This window comes from Trichomycterus rosablanca, chromosome 11, assembly GCF_030014385.1.
Source record: "Trichomycterus rosablanca isolate fTriRos1 chromosome 11, fTriRos1.hap1, whole genome shotgun sequence".
Classification (NCBI taxonomy): Eukaryota; Metazoa; Chordata; class Actinopteri; order Siluriformes; family Trichomycteridae; genus Trichomycterus; species Trichomycterus rosablanca.
The window spans coordinates 36555854-36570803 of record NC_085998.1 but is presented as its reverse complement, the minus strand read 5'-3'; the positions used below and the strand labels follow the sequence as shown (position 1 = coordinate 36570803).

The 14950-nt window shown below is 39.5% G+C and overlaps 1 protein-coding gene across 5 annotated transcripts; it reads left to right on the top strand.

Annotated features, from left to right (window-relative positions):
• The first annotated feature begins 2131 nt into the window (after positions 1 to 2131).
• Positions 2132 to 14568, top strand: impdh1a (IMP (inosine 5'-monophosphate) dehydrogenase 1a). Of its 5 annotated transcripts, none has more exons than XM_063004843.1 (14): positions 2132 to 2230; positions 3249 to 3297; positions 5607 to 5708; positions 5793 to 5867; positions 6182 to 6388; positions 6813 to 6900; positions 7150 to 7349; positions 7626 to 7716; positions 8423 to 8518; positions 9595 to 9738; positions 9833 to 9977; positions 10305 to 10448; positions 10969 to 11052; positions 14486 to 14568. In XM_063004843.1, the coding sequence occupies exons 1-14, from the start codon at positions 2133 to 2135 to the stop codon at positions 14505 to 14507; spliced, it is 1545 nt and encodes a 514-aa protein (XP_062860913.1). In that variant the 5' UTR covers position 2132; the 3' UTR covers positions 14508 to 14568. The 5 variants fall into 5 exon arrangements, with proteins under 5 accessions (XP_062860913.1, XP_062860910.1, XP_062860908.1 ...); XM_063004840.1 differs by having other exon boundaries at positions 2133 to 2230; positions 5793 to 5852; XM_063004838.1 differs by having other exon boundaries at positions 2133 to 2230; positions 8423 to 8560; positions 9544 to 9738.
• Positions 14569 to 14950: the final 382 nt, after the last annotated feature.

The following is a 14950-nucleotide window of genomic DNA, read 5'->3' as shown; positions in this document are numbered from 1 at the left end:
TCGCTGCAGCATATCCTTCAGATCTGAACATGAGCCTGGCAGATGAATTGATACAATACAAATCATTCATAACAGAAAAATAAAAATGTCCTAGTAAAATGCTCAAAACCATGATAAATTTGAATTTACAGTCAACCGTTCCAAATGTCTACATAGCACTTAGACTTTTTTTGACTGTGCCTATCACAAATTGTGAAGGGGAGCGTTCCTTCTCCAAACTGGCTCAGGGGCCCAGACTATCCTTAATCCGTCCTTGCCTGTGGGGGTCCTGACCACTGAAGAACAGGGAGAAAGCAGGCTAAAAAAGGTATGTAGAGAAACAGATGGACTACAGTCAGTAGTTGTAAACTACAAAGTGCTTCTATATGGTAAGTGGAGCTGATAAAATGGACAGTGAGTGTAGAAACAAGGAGGTGGTTTTAATGTTATTTCTGATCGGTGTATTTCACTTTAAAACTGAACTGTGTTTTACTCTCAATTCCTGAAAGCTTTAGATGGTGGTATGTTTTAAACTGTCAGTAGGTGTGAATGAAGCGGTCACTATCGAGGAATGATGAATAAATAGAACTGGACAGTGGCCTGGACACAAAAAGCACGTTGAGCCGCTTAAAGTATTTGTATAAATGACTCTACAGAGACACCTATAGGCGTTATGGTGTAACTGCAGTTTAATAGGAAGCGATGGGAGAAACTGAGCAGATCAGCAACAGCTGTGACATGTAAATATTTCACATAACGCGATTTATTCATGTTTAAGCTCATGTGTTATTGCATTTTACAGGATCCATCATGTGAGTAATCTGACCAGAGAAAGGAAATGCTTTTATATATCATATTTAAATGTAATTAATATTTCAGCGAGGACATGGACGTGTTTATAGGCGTGATGGTTCAACCTGTTTGATTTGAATTCTCAGGTCTGTGTGTTTCTTTCGTGTTTTGAATGTTCAACACTGTGAATAATATGAGCTGGATAAAGCTACACGCAAATGAATAAAGTGCACAGTTAGTAACAGTATACCAGACACTGTATGAGCTGTGTGTAGTATACCAAGTGTGTGTGTATGGTATAAAAGGGAGCTGGACAATCTCAGGTCTCAATATTTGAGACATTCTGTTGTAGTCAAATGTTTGCGTGCACTTGGATATGAGACCTTAAAGGTAATATGTCTTTATTATTACATTTACACATCACTACAATACAGCTTGACACACCGATCAGCAATAACATTAAAACCACCTACACTCACTGTCCATTTTATCAGCTCCACTTACCATATAGAAGCACTTTGTAGTGCTACAATTGCTGACTGTAGTCTATCTGTTTCTCTACATACCTTTTTAACCTTCTTTTACTCTGTTCTTCAATGGTCAGAACCCCCACAGGACCACTACAGAGTAGCACTGCAGTGACACTGACATGGTGGTGGTGTGTTAGTGTGTGTTGTGCTGGTATGAGTGGATAAGACACAGCCACGCTGCTGGAGTTTTTAAACACCTCACTGTCACTGCTGGACTGAGAATAGTCCACCAACCAAAAATATCCAGCCAACAGCGCCCCATGGGCAGCGTCCTGTGACCACTGATGAAGGTCTAGAAGATGACCGACTCAAACAGCAGCAATAGATGAGCGATCGTCTCTGACTTTACATCTACAAGGTGAACCGACTAGGTAGGAGTGTCTAATAGAGTGGACAGTAAGTGGACACGGTATTTAAAAACTCCAGCAGCGCTGCTGTGTCTGATCCACTCATACCAGCACAACACACACTAACACACCACCACCATGTCAGTGTCACTGCAGTGCTGAGAATGATCCCCCACCTAAATAATACCTGCTCTGTGGTTGTCCTGTGGGGGTCCTGAGCAGTAAAGAACAGAGTAAAAGGAGGTTAAAAAGGTATGTAGAGAAACAGATGGACTACAGTCAGTAATTGTAGAACTACAAAGTGCTTCTATATGGTAAGTGGAGCTGATACAATGGACAGTGAGTGTAGAATTGTCCAGAAGTACACAGACTGTTCCTCATAAGTTCTGGTTTGCAGGACTCGAGGACTTTGCTACTGAGCCTCTGTCATATTTAACTGAAGTTTAAAGTCAACTGTTCAGTGATGGTGATGTGTTTCTGCAGTATGGCTGATTATCTGATCAGTGGAGGAACCGGGTATGTTCCAGAAGACGGACTTACTGCCCAGCAGCTGTTTTCAATAGGAGACGGTCTCACCTACAAGTAAGTTGTTCTAGTTTAGTCCATGTTGGCATAGATGTCATAGCTTGTGTTCATTTGAAGCTTTAGTTGTACTTTTGTTAAAACTTCGACACTTTTATAGCGTCTCTGTGTGTAGGACAGATGTGTGGTGTAGCTTTAGGTAAAGTCGTGTAAACAGCTACTGTGTTTACAGACGGGCACATCTTCGGACATCTGACAGGCAGATTGCTCTGATCTCTGTGGCAACCGTCAGACTGTATCCATAGAAACAGCATCACAAAGAAATAGAGAAAGATGAGGAAAAGGGAAGATTAATAAAATGCAAATTAATAATACCTCTGTAGATTAAAACACTCACTCACTCACTGTCTGAACCGCTTATCCAATTAGGGTCACGGGGGGGTGGTGGAGCCTATCCCAGCTTTTCAATGGGCGCAAGGCATACAGTAACACCCTGGACGGAGCGCCAGTCCATCGCAAGGCAGACACACATACACACACACACACACACACACACCCATTCACCTACAGGGCAATTCAGTGTCTCCAATTAACCTGACTGCATGTTTGTGGACTGTGGGAGGAAACCGGAGCTCCCGGAGGAAACCCACACAGACACGGGGAGAACATGCAAACTCCGCACAGAAAGGACCCGGACCGCCCCGCCTGGGTATCGAACCCAGGACCTTCTTGCTCTGAGGCGACAGTGCTACCTACTGAGCCACCGTGCCGCCCTAGATTACAACATTAGGGACAAATTTAGACAAGGGATCTACACAATTTTGATCTTAGTCTAAATGTCAGAGTACAGTTTGGTGTTCAAGATCTGCTTCATAATTTTACTTTAAAGCTTTGTAACTAATATAGCTAACAAGTCATGTGTTGTAATTCTTTTATTTAATAAAAATCTTGAATTTAATTGGCTTGGAGCTACAACAGTGTGGAGCATGAACTACATCAGTCATGCAATGTTGCTATTTTCGTTGTATCTTTTTCATCTTAATGCTAAATTTCTCATTCTTTGCTGTTTTTGACTCAGTGATTTCCTGATCCTGCCTGGATTTATTGACTTCACCTCAGATGAAGTGGTGAGTAATGTCGTCACTAATATCCCTGGAATTGATGTGCTCAGTAAGTATAAAATGTTTAGTAATGATTTACTGAGAGGGAATAATTAATTAAACTGTGAGCTGAGTGTCCTTTTTCCCTGCATCGAAACAGACTAGCTGAGACAGTCAGTGTGTACACTGAGGGAGGGAGTGGAGCGTAAGATAAACAGCTGGTTACGGGGCATCCGGTGGCGTACAGGAGTGCAAATAAGAAATTCAAATGAGAGGCTCAGGTAGGGTTAGCATCCCAGGTGAATTGGGCATGTCCTCACAGGCAGGGTGGTTATGTTGCGTGTGTTAGTGCACACAACAGGAACATGAACTGATCAACTCTAATAAAATACTTTTAGGTATATCTCTACAATTGGGCATCAACTGATTTTGTTTTTCTTGCCCGTAAGTGGTCACATTCATATGTTTAAATAATCAAATTAATTAAGAAAAATATTTACTCTGTTGCTAAGCCATTGCTGTCAATCACACCCTCAATTACACACTTTATGAAGACAACAGGGACCCCAAACTGTTGGGAATCAGTGTTATGTCAAAAAAGGATAAAAAAAAGAAATCACTTTTTTTCATCTCAATTGTTGTTATCAATTCCCAAATAATTACAAAACCTTATAAAAGGGAGGGTGGAGAAACATGATGGTATATCCCAACATTCAAGTCAAAAATCACGTCGTCAAATTTATTTGTATAGCGCTTTTTACAATGAACATTCTTTCAAAGCAGCATTATAAATTCCAGGACTAAACTTCCTGCTGAGCAAGCCGAGGAAGAAACCTTGAGAAAAACCAGACTCACCTGAGACCTCCATCCTCTTTGGGTGGCCCTGTTTTAACTCTTTGGAATTGTGTTTATAAATGTATTAAAACATTGCTAATTTAATTTCACATTAAGGAACAATGGAATAAGTAATATAGATGTAGATTTTATTTGATGCTGGTGTTTGACCAGGTTTAATCAGCGCAGATGTGCTGAGCTGTTTGTACTCGTGCAGTAATAGCTGATGTTAAGCTTGATTGTGTGTTTACTTAATTTGTGTACGGTCGTGTGTAGTGAGCGTGTAAGAACTCTCTGGAGACGGTAATTAGAAGTGATTGGAAGGTGTTTTTGCTGATGTAGATACTGAAAAAAACCCCACTTGTGTTTGTGTTTTGTGTCAAGACCACACCACTAGAGTCTAGGGCTGAAACTGTTTAAGATTGCATTTCCTAAACTGATTTAAATACAATTATGTGTGAACAAGCAATTATTGCGTTTCCCAACCCTAATTCCTCAAAGGCTTTAGGATATTTAGGATATTCCTATTCCTCTTTGGCCCAAAGAATGCAACATCCATTATTATTTTGTAGAATTCTCAAGCCTCTGTGGTGGTATATTAAAGTAGTATAAAGACGTATATATTTTGAATAAGCAGTTGCAGAAATTATTAAAAACCATTGACTACGATGGTAAACACATGACATACAAGTACATTTTCTGGGACAAGAGCTGCAACACTAAACTGTTGTCTAACAATGCTTTTAAACAAATAGTTTTAGTGTATGACAGAAATATTTCTTAATTTTAATGAGCTCCTGTGGTCATACATAGGCCATTTTACCTGCTAGCCTAGTGGGTAGACCTTTGGGCTATCAACCGGAAGGTTGGCGGTTCAAATCCAGGCTCTGCTATGCAGCCACTGTTGGGTCCTTGAGCAAGGCCCTTAACCCTGTCTGCTCCAGGGGCGCCGTACGATGGCTGACCCTGTGCTTTGAACCCAGCTTCCAAACAAGCTGGAATATATACTGTACACCTGTATATGTATATATGACATCAATTTTTCTATCTATTTATAGATGTGCTTTATTGTACAACCACTGACTGTAGCCCATTTGTTGGTGTAAACTGCTTACATACAATGTCTGTTAACAGACTGTGTGTGCCTAATAAAAAGAGCAATGAGTGTAAACTGTATTTAAAAAACAAAAAAACCATTTTTTTAGATGCTGCTTCATCTAAAACAAACATCTTTTTATATATTTAATTAATTATTTGTGTTTTTGGAGGTTATTTTACATGCAAGAATAGCAGATACTATTGAGTATATCACTATGTTTATGTATAGTACCATCTGCCTATGAAGCAGGGGTATTTCCGACATGAAATTTTGCAGTATTGTGCAGCAAATTCATCTATTATCTATAATTTATATCTTATCATGTATTGTAAGGTCTGTATTAATAATAATCTGTTGATGATATTGTTACCTTTAGATTGTAATGCTGTAAAATATTATGTAGGATCTGACCTCTGCTCTGACAAAAAAGATAACCCTGAAGACCCCGCTCATTTCTTCTCCAATGGACACTGTAACTGAATCATCCATGGCCATCACTATGGCGGTAAGTATTGCATTTATATATGATATATACCAAACATACATGAATGTAGCTAACTGTTTTGACCTGTTGTTATGTGTATGTTAGCTCATGGGTGGAATTGGTATCATTCATCACAACTGCACACCAGAGATCCAAGCAAATGAAGTTCGGAAAGTTAAGGTAAACCTTACAGTCTAACCAGACTTCAAAAGATTGTAGTTTTAAAGTCACTCAATAAAGGCACTTTTATGTAAATTACATTTGAATGTAATAGTTTGTTTTTAATTATTAAAATTGTACTTGCTTCTGTACCTTTATCTGTTTTTAGTGACATTTTTGGAACAACCACAATAATTTAACTTTTCAGTATAGAAAATGACATGGTTTAAATCATGTGTTAAGAATACTGGCCCACATTCATTAAATTCATTCAGTAAAGCTGCCTAAAAAGTTGGAGTCGTATCTAATCAGCAGCTATGTTTGTGTGATTGCAGAAATTTGAGCAGGGCTTTATCACAGATCCAGTAGTGATGAGTCCTAGGCACATGGTCAGCGATGTTTTTGAGGCTAAGGTACGGCACGGCTTTTCCGGGATCCCGGTCACAGAAACTGGAAAAATGGGAAGCAAGCTGGTAGGAATCGTCACGTCACGAGACATCGATTTCCTTTCAGAAAAAGACTATGACAGACCGTTGGAGGAGGTTTGTGGTTTGGTTTTAATTAATTTGCATGAGTTGTTTTGTCCTACCGGGTAATGACAGATTTATTAATTAGCTGATCCCATTTGCTGATATTAAGTTTCCACTGATCTATTGGTAATAATGGAGAGCATTGTAATGGATCAGCAAATCCTATAAAAATGCTACAAATGTGTGAAAATCTTTGTAGGCACAGTTAGGGCATTAATTAAAAACTTAACAACTGGAGCTATAATGAACATGCATGGATTGTTCGCTGTCACACACACACACACAAACACACACAGATTGAGATATGGGAAAGTCAGTAGTCAGAAATGGGCAGCAACCACAAAACAGGGTGAAAAATGTGTAAACATCTGTATACCAACCCCTGTAATGTGTTAAAGGTGTGAGATTGTGATTTATTTATTTTTTAATCCACCAGGCGATGACTAAGAGGGAGGATTTGGTTGTAGCACCATCGGGTGTTACTTTAAAACAGGCCAATGAAATACTTCAGCGCAGCAAGAAAGGTTTGATTCCTTTAATTTACTACTTTGTGTAAAGGGGCAGTGGTAGCCAAGTAGTTAATGTGCTGGACTGGTGATCAGAAGGTTGTTGGTCCAGCCACCACCAGGTTGCCACTGTTGGGCCCTTGAGCAAGGCACTTAACCCTCAGTTGCTTGCATTGTATTCTGTTAGATGAAACCATCTGTTAAATGGCGCAAATGTCCAAGACAATTTAATTATTATTATTATTATTTCCTTCCTGTTGATGACAGGTAAGCTACCTATTGTCAACGACAGTGACGAACTGGTGGCTATAATAGCTCGTACTGACCTGAAGAAGAACAGAGAGTACCCATTAGCCTCTAAAGATTCCAGAAAACAGCTGCTGTGTGGTGCGGCCATTGGCACCAGAGAAGACGACAAGTACAGACTGGACCTGCTCGTGCAGGCTGGAGTGGATGTGGTGGTGCTGGTAGGTCTCAGCTAGTGGGTTTTAGGCGGCCTGGTATTTTTTAATAGTGTCAATCTGGATAGAGGCCATGGTAATTACACACTATGTTTAAACTAGTTTAGGCTTTAATATGCACTTCTGTTAACCAACACTACTGTTCTGCAAAAGGACAATAGCACAGTTGGGATTCAAATGTGAGCTTAATATTCCAGTGGTGGTGGGCCACCACACTTTCCATGTTTAATTTTGATACTGACTGAGGACGTTCTGTCTGAGGGGCATCTGTCTGTTTTTCAGGATTCTTCTCAGGGAAACTCAGTGTTAGAAATCAGCATGATCAACTACATCAAACAGAAATATCCTGAGCTACAAGTAGTGGGGGGCAATGGTGAGTCGTAGTTTTCTTCTTTTTAGATATTGTAGATCCAGATGTTAGATATGGGTCTCTCCTGGAACAACAACACCTCTGCAGAAGTAAAAAAAAGAGTCCTTCAGAGACTCAACAGTACTGTTCAGAAGATCATTGACTGCTCACTGCCATTTCTGGTAGACTTATCCAACTCTCAGTAGAGCAAACAATATATTTTAAGGACCCTGTCCACCCTGGACATCATCTGTTTGATCTGATGATATTCGGATCCAAAATATCACAGACAAACAGACTTAGGAACAGCTTTTAGTCCACAGTCATATGAGAACTAAACACAGCCAAACACTGAGTGACATTTACTGCCGGGTTTGGGCAGTTGTAGCCTAGCAGTTAAGGTACTGGACTATTAATCAAAATGTCGCTCGTTCAAGCCCCACCACTGCCAGATTGTCACTGTTGGGCCCCTGAGCAAGGTCCTTAACCCTCAATTGCTTAGACAGTATGCTGTCACAGTACTGTAAGTTGCTTTGGATAAAAGTGTGTGCTAAATGCTGAAAATGTCAATGTTTGGTGGGACTACAGAACATTGAAAGCACCTCCAGGATTGCTTTCTAATTCTGTTGTATCCTGTACAGTGACTATAAAGAAATCTTTATCTTCATCTTTACTTTCATGCAGTCTTTTTAAATTTTTGCGGTGTCTTTCTGTCCTTGTGTGTTTGTAGTTGTTACTGCTGCTCAGGCCAAGAATCTAATCGATGCTGGTGTAGATGCTCTCAGGGTGGGGATGGGCTGTGGATCCATCTGCATCACACAAGAAGGTCTGTGTGATACCAACATACCGGATTCTAATAATTCTGGATGTAATGCTTTATCTGTGAATGTCAAACGTGTATATACACTTATGGGGGACTTGTATGTCATAGCCGTGTTGATGTAGCTGCAGCTGTGCAATTTCTGTTTGAAACTTCACTTCTATGTCCAAAAAGTCAAGTGAAATTTTTTATAGCGCTTTTTACAATAGACGTTGTCTTAAAGCAACTTTACAGAATCCAGGACCGACAGACCAAACCCCCCTGCTGAGCAAGCCAAGGGCGACAGTGGCAAGGAAAACTTCAAATTACAGAAAGAAACCTTGAGAGGAACCAGACTCAGCAGGGACCTCCATCCACCTTGGTTGGCCTGATGACTTATTTGAACAAATATATAAGAAAATTAATAGGATTGACACAAATCATACAAACACAGAATTAATTTAAACTAAAAGTTATAACTAGCAAAAAATAAATAAAAAATAATAATAATGTAAAGAAGTGGAGTTCAAGTTTAAGTTCTTTCCTTTTGAGTTTGAAATACAGCAAGAATGAATAATGATCAATTTGATCTGCCATGAATTAGAAGCTGCTAAAACGCTAGTGACACTGTTCACAGTCAAAAGAGCTTCAAATTGTCATGGCCTTGAAGACTGCTTACTGTCCGTGTGATAATCAACAAACTGATTTAATGTGCTTTAGGGTGTTTGTCTTGACTGTGGATATGTCACTTGTGTTTTAGTGTGTTCTAATTCATTACAGACCTGGTTTTGGTGGTTCTTGTATGACATCCGATAATTCCTGAACATAACAGATAGACCACTGTTCCATGTACTTTGTATCTGATGCCATTTGTAAGGGTACAGAGAAGTCATTGGCTGATGTGGATCATTATTACTAATGACTATAATAATTTAATTGTATTATGTACATTTCTGCATTATAAAATTAATAATCAGTGTTGATGTTTTTATATTTTGACCTAGCAAATATTCAGAAAACACACAATAAACTTATGAATTAATAAAGAACAGCTGTTATGATTTTTCCTAAGTGTTTAAAGACTTTAGTTTACTTTCTTGCAGTGATGGCATGTGGGAGACCACAGGGCACCTCTGTATATAAGGTAGCAGAGTACGCCCGCCGTTTCGGTGTGCCAGTCATCGCAGATGGTGGTATTCAGACAGTCGGCCATGTAGTGAAGGCTCTTGCTTTGGGAGCGTCCACAGGTAGTCGTCACATTCTGGTTAACCTTAAGTTCAGCGCTCGTGTGTGTTAATTCCTGTTTCCTAATGATTCCTGTTTCATGTGTGTTGGCATTAGTGATGATGGGCTCCTTGCTGGCAGCAACCACAGAAGCTCCTGGCGAGTATTTTTTCTCAGACGGAGTGAGGCTGAAGAAGTATCGTGGCATGGGCTCGCTAGATGCCATGGAGAAGAACAGCAGCAGCCAGAAACGATACTTTAGGTTCATGTCTTCAAACATACAAGCATTATAAAATACACTCTGTGGCCAGAAGTGTGTGTACACCCCTCTTAATTGTTAAAATATGTATAAAAACATAAATTACATTTGATTCTCCCAACTTTGTGGCATAAGTTTGTATGCAGCAGTCCAGTATCACCATGACTGTGCTCCTGTGCACCAAGTGTGGTCGTTAAAGACACAGTTTGACAAGTTTGGTGTGAAGGAACTCCAGTGGGGCGACTTCAACCCTAATAAATTAGTGAATGAATATTAGCAGAATTTCTGATCGTGTGTGTGTGTGTTATTGCTTTTCTGTCTGTGTTACAGTGAAGGTGATAAAGTGAAGGTAGCTCAGGGAGTTTCAGGTTCAGTTCAGGATAAAGGCTCCATCCATAAGTTCGCCCCATACCTCATCGCTGGAATCCAGCATGGCTGCCAGGATATAGGAGCAAAGAGTCTGTCCATCCTACGGTAACTGCACGGCTCTGTATAATCTCTCTATTGCACTATAGGGTGTAAAGGGCAACATTGTGGGAACAGCAGGATCCGTTTGCAATCGTGTAATCGTGCCGATCACATATTTAGTCAATTGTGGTGTTATACCTAGTTTTTAAGCTGCTGTTTTTTTGAGAAATAGTGGCGTTTGCTTATTTTTTGTAGCTACAAATGATAATACCTGCAATGGCATGCATTTTTGGTCATTAAAATCATCCCCCCCTTCACCCTACTGACTAGGTTTAACACATTAAATAATTGCCTAATTAAATTTGGTGCCACTTCACTCATGAATGATTTTACAAAATCTACTGTACATTCCATAACATAACAACATCATAGCAACATTAGCAAAAGAGTGTAGGTGGTGGAGTGGCCTGCCTGCAGTGCAGACCTGCTTACTATTGCAAATTTGTGGCACATTTTGCAGCACAATATACAAGTGTGGCGGACAAGTTTTAGATGGATTTAATGCTGTTTTCTGTGTTGTTTGTAGTTCCATGATGTATTCCGGTGAGCTAAAATTCGAGAAGAGGACCATGTCTGCCCAGGTGGAGGGGGGCGTCCATGGCCTGCACTCGTAAGTCACAACCTACTCTGCTTGCTTCACCCTATCTGAACCTTTAGTTACCCTGTATGTGGTGCTTTTTAGTGCCCCTTTAACCTTATTTCCTTCAATGAAAAAAATTACGCCCCTCTTCAAAAATCCCAATTAATTACAGAAAGGAAGTCGTTAAATAGCTACAGGGAGGACACACGCTTGTATACGTCATTGCATTATTGATTGGTACGGGCCGATCGGTATAGAAAAAGGTTCATAGAAAAACACAGCCGTCATGCTCAGTGCTCCAGCAGCTTAATCTCTCAGGCAAAGCCATCCTGACTGGATTCACAAGTGGTATCCAGAAGTGGCTGGCTCCTGGTGTGCCATCGTAACACCCCGTCTCTCCTGTGTCAGTGTCGCTGAAAAGGTCCACCGCTCAACTCAGGTGTACAGTCCTGTAGTGGGCCCTGTTTTCAATGTTGAAACCCTTGAATGATCAATAACAAACTACATCTAGCAACAGATTAAATACTGTGAAAGGCAATACATACAGTGGTGTTCAAAAAAATAGCAGTGATTTAAAAAAAGCGAATAAAGCACAAAATCATTATAATAACTTTTATTTCCATAAATGCAAATGCACTGAAAATACTACACTTTCAATTCTAAATCAAAACATTAACAAAATGTAGTCAGTTTGTGTCAATCCTTTACAGAAAATTAAGAAAAATGAATATTAGGCTGTTCAAAATAATAGCAGTGCAGCATTTTTCTTTAAAAACTCAAAAAATGTATCTATAACATAAATTTTTTTTTGAGGTTTCACTTTTCTTTAAATTACTGAACTAATATTTAGTGGCAGAACAATTGTTTCCGAGATCTGTGATGCATGGAGTCCACCAACTTCTGGCACCTCTGAACAGGTATTCCAGTCCAGGATGATCAGACTACATTCCACAGTTCTTCTGCAATTTTGGGTTTTGCCTCAAAAAAACACGTTTCAGATTTCAGCCCACAAGTTCTCTCTGGGATTGAAGTCAGGGGATTGGGCTGGCCACTCTATTACCTCAATCTTGTTTGTCTGTAACCAAGATGTTTTGGGTCATTGTCATGTTGAAACACCCATTTTAAGGACATTTCTTCTTCAACACAGAGCAACATGATCTCCTCAAGTATTCTGATATATTTAAACTGATCCATGATCCCTCGTATGCGATAAATAGACGTAACACCATGGTATGAGAAACATCCCCATATCATCATTTTGGACCACCATGCTTTACTGTCTTCACAGTGAACTTTGGCTTGAATTCAGTGCTTGGGGGTCGTCTGACATACTGTCTACGGCCACTAGACCCAAATAGAACAATTTTGCTTTCACCAGTCCACAAAATGTTCAGCCATTTCTCTTTGGACCAGTCAATGTGTTCTTGGCAGATTTGAACCCATTCAGGACATTCAGGTCTTTTTCTTAACAACGGGACTTTGCAAGGAGTTCTTGCTGGTAAATTGGCTTCAGTTAATCATCTTCTGTACTCACTGGTAACTTCAGATGTTCCTTGATCTTTCTGGAGGTGATCATTGACTGAGTATTTGCTATTTTGGCTAATCTTTGATCCAATTGAACAGTAGTTCCACGCTTCCTTCTGCGTCTTTCAGGTTTTGGTTGTCACTTCAAGGCATTTGAGATCATTTTAGCTGAGCAGGCTATAATTTTCTGCACTTCTCTGTATGTTTTTTCTCTCTACAATCAACTTTTTAATAAAAGTATGCTGTTCATCAGAACAATGTCTGGAACAACCCATTTTACCCAGTATTTCAGAAGGAAATGTGCTATGACCAACCTGTGCAACATTTGCCCCCCTCCTACATTAAATAAGGGCCAAAATTGATACCCGTTCTTCTGCAGAATGAATGACTTCACCAATTGAACTCCTCACTGCTATTATTTTGAACAACCCCCTTTCAATCAATGCTTCGATTACTCAGAATGAGTGGGATGCATGTCCTAATTGTTGGGTTTGTTTTGTTGTCATTACTCTACTACACTTTCAAGTACATTTTTTGCTATGTAGAAATATCACTTCTACTAAAAACAGTGATTTATCAGGTTAATGGTGTTGGACTGCTATTATTTTGAACACTACTGTACAGTATATGATATGAGTGCCTGATTATGGTAAATTAACAATAAGGGTAAATAAAATACACCTTAGCCAAAAGTATGTGGACAGCTGACCATTTACTTGTCAGACATCCCATTCTAAAATAATGCATATTACTACCTTTGCCACTCTAACAGCTCCATTCTTCTGGGCAGACTTTCCACAAGATTTTGGAGTGTGTCTGTGGGAACGTATGCCTTTGCCACAATAACAGCTCCAATCTTGTGGGGAGACTTTCCACAAGATTTTGGAGTGTGTGTGTGGGAATATATGCCTTTGTCACGATAACAGCTCCACTCTTCTGGGGAGGCTTTCCACAAGATTTTGGAGTGTGTGTGTGGGAATATATGCCTTTGTTAGATAACAGCTCCACTTTGCTGGGGAGGCTTTCCACAAGATTTTGAAGTGTGTCTGTAGGAATATATGCCCATTTATTATGCCATTCGTGATGTCAGGCACATATGTTCGACTGGAAGGCCTGGCTCGATATCCATATTTCAGTTCATCCTAAAAGTGTTTAATGGGGTTGAGGACAGGGTGCTTTGCAGGCCAAAGAAGTTCATTCTCACGAAACTTACCACAGGACTGCACCAAACTTTTGCCACAAATGTGGAAGCATGTTATTTTCTTTCTCATAATTTCTCACAATTAAGCTGGGCGTCCACATACTTTTTGATTTCAGACCTAGCCCTAGATTTCAGACCTAGCAATCCCCTCTTTGTATAGTCCTCCAGAACCCTTTTATATTCTGATGGAATGTTAGAGTTTACATGTAAAAATGTTTCCTCTCTTTTCTGCACACATGTAGATATTCTTTTGTGCCATGTAAGTACTCAGTCATCATGTCTGTGTCTGTGTGGTGGAGGGGATTGTATTTAAGTATTATGAAAATTAAGTTATATTCCTTTTGATGTTGATCTCTTTGTCTAATGTCTTGTCTGGTTGCTTCTAATATTGCTTTGTGGCTTTTTGAACAACCCCTATCCATAAGTTTTTCTTAGAAAAAAAGCTGAATGAGGAATTTGGGGACAATATGTTAATATGCTTTAGACTAATAATTGCCATTAAAATGTTTGCATTTTTTTTTTTTAAGTGAAACCATCTTTTAAGGCTTAAAATGTATTTTCCCTGCATTTCCTCAATATATATTTTTTCCTCGGAATAACAGTGCTACACCCTCAAGTGGACATGTTGTTACAAAACCTTGCTCTAATCTACATTAAAATTACTTTTTATTTATTTTTGTGACAGATGTTTTCTTCTTGTTCTTAATGTTTATTACACGCTTTATCATTCACATCTAGTTACGAGAAGCGATTATACTGAGGGTCGCAGTGGAGGCCATACGACCACAACCGGGACCAAACAAGACTGACTTCTCTTCTCGTCCCTCCTTTCTTCTGGTCATCCTCAGCTGAGGAAATGCTGGGGTGATTAATATGATCTATGGTAGAGGAGTAAGAGGTTTCCTGCACACTTCAATCAACACATAGATGGGTATAACTGCACTGCTTTGTTTTCTTGATGCATGACCAACCTCACCTGCCCTCTGTGTATCATATTTTTGTAGATAAAAATGTTAATATTTTTAAACTTTAGATTCTTCACAGAACATTAAACACTACTTCACGGATGGTGTTTAATATGTATAATATGGTAACCAAAATTCTTATGCGTATGTGTGGGTTTTCTAGCAATAATCAATTTACTGTTATCCAGCTAGTGTTGAAGTCACTGCAAACACACAAACCTCTGGAGCTGCTTTACAA